Source organism: Coptis chinensis, chromosome 9 (genome assembly GCF_015680905.1).
Source record: "Coptis chinensis isolate HL-2020 chromosome 9, ASM1568090v1, whole genome shotgun sequence".
In the NCBI taxonomy this organism is placed as follows: Eukaryota; Viridiplantae; Streptophyta; class Magnoliopsida; order Ranunculales; family Ranunculaceae; genus Coptis; species Coptis chinensis.
In genome coordinates this window covers 45,167,826-45,175,518 of record NC_141464.1, presented here as the reverse complement: position 1 = coordinate 45,175,518, position 7,693 = coordinate 45,167,826, and the positions used below count along the sequence as shown (strand labels likewise).

At 46.3% G+C, this 7,693-nt stretch overlaps 1 protein-coding gene across 1 annotated transcript; it reads right to left on the bottom strand.

The window, feature by feature from the left end:
• Positions 1 to 6,687: 6,687 nt before the first annotated feature.
• LOC147476239 (uncharacterized) lies at positions 6,688 to 7,149 on the bottom strand. The gene has a single exon (XM_086585669.1). The coding sequence runs from the start codon at positions 7,147 to 7,149 to the stop codon at positions 6,688 to 6,690; it is 462 nt and encodes a 153-aa protein (XP_086441795.1).
• Positions 7,150 to 7,693: the final 544 nt, after the last annotated feature.

Genomic DNA, 7,693 nt, shown 5'->3' with positions numbered 1-7,693 from the left:
AGAGGAGTAGAAGTGGACGAAAAGTCTGTTGAAACCAACTGTAGCTGAATAGGCCTTTTTGGACTGAAAGAATTGGGTTTTGGGCCTGATTCTCTGGCCTAAAACATGGATCCAAGCCCATGCACAATTTTTGGATCTGAAAGTATAAAAACAAGAGCTTGACTCTTTGTTAATGGTAGCTAGTTAGACCTAAAACTATAGATAATTATAGATCTAGTTTTCATTTAATAAAATTAAGTTTAGTTTAATTTCAATTATTGTTTTAGATTAATCTTTAGAATCATTGTTCTTCATTAGTTCGATAAATAAAATAGCTAGTTTGTCAATTTCGATTTTTGTCATTTACAATTGTTTAGATCTAAATTCCCCTATTACGTAGATAGTTAGACCTAGATTAGTTAGCCTCCATTAATGAGTTTAGAACTTAGTTTTAGAATTTCAATTAGTTAATTAATTCGTTTTTCATATCTTGTTTTAGATCTAGTTTCATGTTTAATTAATTACTTTAGAACAAAGTAGATTATTAATTTAGTATTTGAATCATTGTTTTATTATTCATTAGATTAATAAAATAGTGTTCTTGATAATCTAGTTTCATTTCCATTAATTGTTTAGTTTCAATTCTTAGATTCAATTACTTGTCATTATTAGTTTCAATTAATTCTTGCATGATTAGTTTCCAATTGAGTTTAAATAAGCAAAGTTCAAATCTTTATATAATGTCTTGTTTGAATTCCATTGGGAATGATAGCGTAATGATTCTCGGCTAAACTTCCATTGAGGGGGTTGAGAAGCCTTGATGAAAGCTTGATTCCGATTATCGTAGAGTCGTCGTTCACATGCTAGTTATGAATTAGTAGAAATGCCATGTGTAATTAGGGATTAGGAGTAACCAGATTGTTCTGCGAAGCAGTTCAATTCGGATTACGACGATTCGTCATTAGTAGGATTAAGTCGAGTTAAGGTGGAATCAATCCCCCTCTAACTCCTTATTATAGAATCGACGTAGCATTCCCATAGTTGTTCTAATAGTCGACTAGTTGCATCTTGTGGGTAGTTGCATCGTAGTCTAGTTGCCATTTCGAAAATCTCTCATTAGACTTAGAGTTAAATTACTTATACGTAGAGAACACAACATGCGGAAGGACTAGGAGTGGAACGAATCATCTACTCCACTATATCTCATAGGATTGAGAGTAGAAATCTTTGATAAATATAGGCACGTATTAAGTTTTAGTTTACTTACGTTTTGAGTTTCATCGTTCATTTCGTAGGTAAACTTTTATCTTTTTATGTCTTATCAGCGGTCCTAACCTTTTTGGCTGGGGGACTCTTGGCCGCAACTTCGGTGGCCTCCTCCCCGTCCGAGTCACTTTCCCAAAGTTTGAGCTTATTAGTGGCCATGGCAGCTTCAGTCACAGTGGATGAGGGTTGAGTAAAGTCGTCTTCCTAATCCGCCACGGCAGAGTAGGAAGAAGGGGCAGTATTAGGAGTAGCGGTATGAGATTGAGCGACAGCTCGTTGGGCAACGGCTTTGGAGTGGTATATCTTGTTGGTGTACTTGAAGGACTTGAAGGCCTTTCGTTTATGGCGAGGGGAGGATTTGGGAAGTCTTTCTTTGGGTGGTGCTGGGCGGTAGAGCGGACCTTGATATTTACCAATGCTTTTCAACGAAGGATCAAGGAGAAGAGGGTTGCCCTTTTCGGGATCTATACCAAGAACTTCACACTGGGTACTTCCCAAATCACGGAGCCTTTGGAAAATGGCTGATGAGACGCCGGTGTAAATTTTAGATCGCGAATCAGGGCTCCAACCTATGTTAACAGAAGAAATACAAGTTAAAAGCAAGTTAGGAAAGGGCACTGCAAACCAAAAGATGTTACGTACCACTGGAAAGGAAACTGAGATGCCTTAGAGAAACTTCAGATGAAAGATCCGCGGATAGAAAACTACCGGACACATATAACGGATAATATTGCCATACTTTGTCAGAGGTAGTAATATGGAGGACAAAGGACTTCTTCTGTGGACGGGTACAAAAGGATTGGTATCCTACACTACCAAATTTGGTGCTTTTCTTTATATAATAATGAGCTATTATGTGGCAGAGTTGGATTTTGGGTGAATTGGTTTCGTTGTAGTGATTCGCGGCGTATAGGATGCGCCAAAAGTTACCAATGCCTTGGCATGGGTGGATGTTGAAGTGGTTACATACCTCGACATCTAGAGGAGTTAAGAGAAATCGCAAGCCTGCGGCTATCTGACCTACGGTAGCGATGAGACAACCAGGCCGCGGTGTGACTAGATGTGGGAAATGGGTGACGCCAGGCGCGTGCTCAAGGATCACGTTGGCTGGGATGCCGTAAGTAGTTTTAATGGCATCTATGTTGGGTCTACAGTGATATGAAGGGGAGGAAGAGTGGCTTTCCTTCCGGCCGGAAGATCATTCCGCAGTATGAGGGCTAGAAGTGTCGGAAGCCGATGACTTAGATCATTCACTCCGAGGGATCGACGCCCTCCAGATCTAGCGGAGGAATGGAGGACGTCGATCCTTCGGAAGGAAAGTACCGAGGGTACTCACGCATTCGATTCCGACATGATAGAATCAAAAAATTGGAGAGCCCCAACTGAGGTAACAAGGGGGAAAATAAACCACGAAGGGAAATGAAGGAACAATAACACAAATAAGAGTAATCGGGTACAAAGGACAGGAACAAAGGGGATGAAGACAAACCTGAGGTAATAAGCAGCAAAGAGCAACGGAAACAAAGAACAGTGAAGAAAACTCGAACCTTGAGCGGCCATAGATCCACCGGAAACGAAGAACAGTGAGAAGGATGGAGTAGAGTGAGAAAAGTGAGAGGGTTTAGATGCAAAAGTGGGGTTTTGAAGAAAGAGAGATGTTTGAGCGGGATACTAAGCGACAGGGGTAAAAACATAATATCAGAAGAAAAAAGGACCAGAGGAAAAAGGACACGTGGGTCCTCGAAAATCGAAAAGGCAGGTTCGATGCGCGTGTGCCGTAAAGACAGGTTGTATACACGTGCGCCTTGGACACGTGGATGAGGGCGCAGATGCAAAGGAGGCATGTGCCAGAGATGGAATATTTGGAGGGGGAGGTTTGGGTGGATTCTCGGAACCGTAGATGGTCCGCGGACCATAAATGATACCGCAGAATGTCAACGGGACCGAGAGGGGCATCTGTATAGGACCTATTGATGACATGTGGAGTCATAGGTAGCAAAAGGGTCGTACGGAGAGTTGCGAAGAGGAGACATGATGTAGCGGATCAGGTCCGCGGTAACCTAACTGCCGAGAACTGCCATATAGGGAGTGGGACAGGTGGAGAGCTGAAGGGCGCATGACGGAGAGGAAATGAACGAACCTGATAAGAAGGGAAGTTAGGAAAAAAAAAGATAGTATATAAAGAATAGAGAGAGAAAGAGAGAGAGGAGGAAAAAGAAAAAATAGAGAGAGAGATTCATTAGGTTGTAATTTTTTGAATATATAGTATCCCTGGGGACGTGATCTTAGAACATGTACCAGGTGTAACCCATTTTCCTCGCCTTGTCCCACCACGGCCAGGGTTTTAGTAGCTACCGTGGGGCAAATAGCTACTGGACTCTGCTTCCCCCTATCCCTATTGGACGTTGAGGTCTGCAACCACTTCAACATCCAGTCGTGCCAAGGCATCGGCAACTTCTGGCTAATCATGTACACCGCCAATTATTACAACAAAACGAATACTCTGAGAATTGGCCTGCACGATATCATGGCCCACTACTTTTTAAAGAAAAGCACCAAATTTGGAAGCGTAGGGTATCAATCATTATGTGTGCGCCCACGGAAGAAGTCCTTCGTGATCTGCGTCAGTACCTCTGACAAAGTGCGGCACCATTACGTGTACGAGAACTTCCATTCAGTGGATCTACCCCCGAACTATCCTTGAGACATTCCCATTTTCTCGATCGCGGTGAGTGTAGTTAGTTGCTCTGTTTGCCTCTTTGATGATCCCTAACTTGACACATCTACTCTTCTATGTCTTAGGTTGGACTCCGGATTCGTGCTTTCAACTATATGCAGGTATAACCTCTGCTATCTTCAACAGTCTCCACAGGCTAGGAGACAGTCAATGCGATGTCCTCGATATTGACCTCGACAAAGGTAGCCCGCTCCTCTTGGACCCTCTGCTCAAAGACATTGGCAAGTACCGCGGTCCATTATACCTACTTCCACCGCCCAAAGAAAGGAAGCCAAAACCATCTCCCCCCAAAAGACAGAATGTCGCCGCTTCCCAGACTCGTAGGCCCCCCGTTGGCTTTTCCTCAACCATACCTGACATAGTCCCCAGGTCATATTCTTCCATCGCTGACTGGGAAGACGACTTTGATCCCCTGAAAGTACCTCCGCTAACATGGACGTTTCCAAACTTAAGCTTTGGGAGAGTGATTCAGATGGTGAGGAGCCCAACAACGCAGTGGCCAAGGGCCCTCCAACCAAGAAGGCCAAGACCACCGCCTCTACCGCCTCTGCCATTGCCACTGCCTCTCGATCAGCATCCCCACGGCCTGCTACCCCATCACGCCACCCCGGAAAAGCGGCGGTTCCCATTGGTCCCCTGCCCGCGGGACCAGTAGAAATCTGGCACCCACAGTTCAAGGCTAGGGATCGAGCCGTCACCACTCGCGACTCCACACTAGACAATCCAGCCATGGCCGTGTCTTTATTCTTTAGCTCCTATCTCCCCAGGGACCAGACTTATGGGGACTCCGGCTCTTTCGCCTCCCACCGGGCCGCGATCTACACCGGATGGGAAAGGGTACCCCTCTTTCTTTTCTTCATTGCTGCTTACTTTTTTCTAACTTTGTTTTCATCTCCAGCTGAGCCTTGATGTGGGTTATGTTATTCGTGGCCTCACCAATACCTTTGATGCGCTTGAATCTGTGATGGTTGAGATCCACCGACCCTCGGGGTAGAAGGCGAAGTACGCTCAGCTGGAGAAGGAAAGAGATGAAGCCCACAACGCGGCGCTCAATCATCACAGGGACCTTCAATGCGCAGAACAAACTCACAAGGACTATGTGGCACAGCTAGAGAGTCAGAGGGAGGCAGACAGGGTCGCAGCCACGGTTGTACTGGAACAGTCGCTGAAGGATGTAGCCGAACACTTCAAGGCCTTGGCCTCCAAGAAGATAACCCGGGAGCTGAATCAACAAATGGAAGCCCTCACCGCAGGCAGACGTCTCTTCCCTGCTCAGCCTCCTACATCTGTCCTTCCTGACTCCGCAGCCACATCCCCTGCTCTTGAAACGGATGTCACTGTCTAGCACGGTGTGTCCACTTCCCCATTGATGTTGATGAAACCACCAAAGCGGTGGAGGAGGATGGACTGCTAGTGGACGCCTCGGACGATCCGAAATGAATCTTGCTTGGATTAGGCCTCGCCTGTTAACCCATCTTGTTGTATAGTTTGAATTCGAATTTTGAAGTACCAATTTTTTGTTATAAGTCTAGAGTCTGGATTTTTGGGTAATCCTAGCAGACCGTGGTGAAACTTATTTCCTGCCAAGCATTTTGTTTGTGGATGTGCTTTGTAATCGAGGTACCCATTTTTGTTTAGATCGTTGCCATCTTCCCCTATTTTGTAATCTCTTCGTACCATTCCTGCACTTTCCTGACATACATGTTCATCCTCGTTCGCGAAGGGCTCATCCCCTCCACTGCCACGGAGATATTATGGGCAACCCCGTTTGCCCCCAAGTTGACTATGGAGAGGTTGGGAGCCGCTGAGCATGCCCGGGCCACTCAGGTGGCCCCCAAGTTGACTATGGAGGTGTTGCGAGCAGCTGAGTAAGCCCGGGCCACTCAACTTTCCCCCAAGTTGACTATGGATATGTTGGGAGTCGTTAAGCATGCTCGAGCTACTCAGCTTGCCCCCAAGTTGACTATGGAGATGTTGGGAGTAGCTGAGTATGCCCGAGCCACTCAGCTTGCCCCCAAGTTCACTATGGAGATGTTGGGAGCCACTGAGTATGCCCGAGTCACTCAGCTTGCCCCCAAGTTGACTATGGAGATGTTAGGAGCCGCTGAGTATGCCCAAGCCACTCAGCTTGCCTCCAAGTTGACTATGGAGATGTTAGGAGTAGCTGAGTATGCCCGGGGTACTCAACTTGCCCCCAAGTTGACTATGGAGATGTTGGGAGCCACTGAGTATGCCCGGGCCACTCAGCTTTCCCCCAAGTTGACTATGGAGATGTTGGGAGCAGCTGAATATGCCCGGGCCACTCAACTTGCCCCCAAGTTGACTATGGCGAGGTTGGTGGTCTCTGAGTATGCCCGGGACACTCAGCTCACCCCCAAGTTGTCTATGGAGATGTTGGGAGCCGCTAAGTATGCCCAGGCCACTAAGCTTGCCCCTAAGTTGAAATTGAATTTGGACCCAGTCGCCCGCTGCATTTGGTCTAATACACATACAAACGAATACACATATATCAGATGTAGGAAGTTTGATATTACTTTCTTTGACATATCAACTATTCAAAATATCATTATAAGGCTCAACGGTCAGATCTAATGAAGCCAATAAACTTTCCTTTAACTGAAATCAAACTAATAGCAAAGTTACTCATGGAATTCCTTCAACATCCGGATGTTCCACGGCCGCTTGATGTTCTCTCCCTAGGGTGTCTAGAAACTGTAGGTCCCGGATGTTCCAACCTCCACCACAGTATATGGTCCTTCCCAGTTGGGACCCAACTTCCCATCTCTCTCCTTCTTGCTGGCTGGAGTTACCCTCCGAAGAACACGTTCGCCAACTCTGAATTTCTGCGGCTTCACGTGCTTGTTATATTGTCTATGCAACCTCCTGTGGTACTCCTCCAGTCTAATGCGCACGGTGTCTCTTCTTTCCTCGGTAAGGTTCAACTCCCCGGCCAAGAGTTTCTCATTAATCCCTGCCTCCATAGCTTTGGTCATAGTTGTCGATACTAACATTTCCACCGGGATCACAACCTCCACTCCATAAGCCATCGCGAATGGTGATTCTCCAGTAGATGTTTGCGGCGTCGTGTGGTACACCCACAGTACATGATGTAACTCATCTGCCCAACACCCCTTGTGTTCCTCCAACTTCTTCTTCAGATTATCCATGATAATTTTGTTCAAAGACTCTGCCTACCCGTTCCCCTCTGGGTTGTAAGGGGTCGAAAAACCTTGCTTTACCATGTACGCTTGGAGGAAGGTTCTCACCTTCCCTCCTGTAAAATGGGTACCGTTGTCAGCGATGATGGTGTGGGGTAGCCCAAACCTGCATATAATATTCTCCCACAAGAACTTCCACACCTGTTCCTCCTTTACCTGCTGCAGAGCGACGGCCTCAACCCATTTTGTAAAATAATCTGTCACGGCCAGCATAAACCTCATTTTGCCACTTGCCATTAGCAAAGGCCCAACGATATCCAGCACCCACATAGCAAACGACCATGGTCTAAAGACCTTGTGCAGCGGTTCTACAAGTGCGTGTATCAGCGGTGCGAAGCTCTGGCATTTTTACACCTCTTGGCATACTCAGTCGCATCTTTCTTCATGTGGGGCCAAAAGTACCCCTGTGATAGTAGCCGGTGTGCCGTTGTCCTCCCTACTGAATGGCTTCCACAATCCCCTTCGTGAACTTCACCCAATACCTCTTGTACCT

Coding starts and splice junctions, on each gene's coding strand:
- LOC147476239 (XM_086585669.1), bottom strand. CDS start 7,149: ATGGATAATCTGAAGAAGAAGTTGGAGGAACACAAGGGGTGTTGGGCA.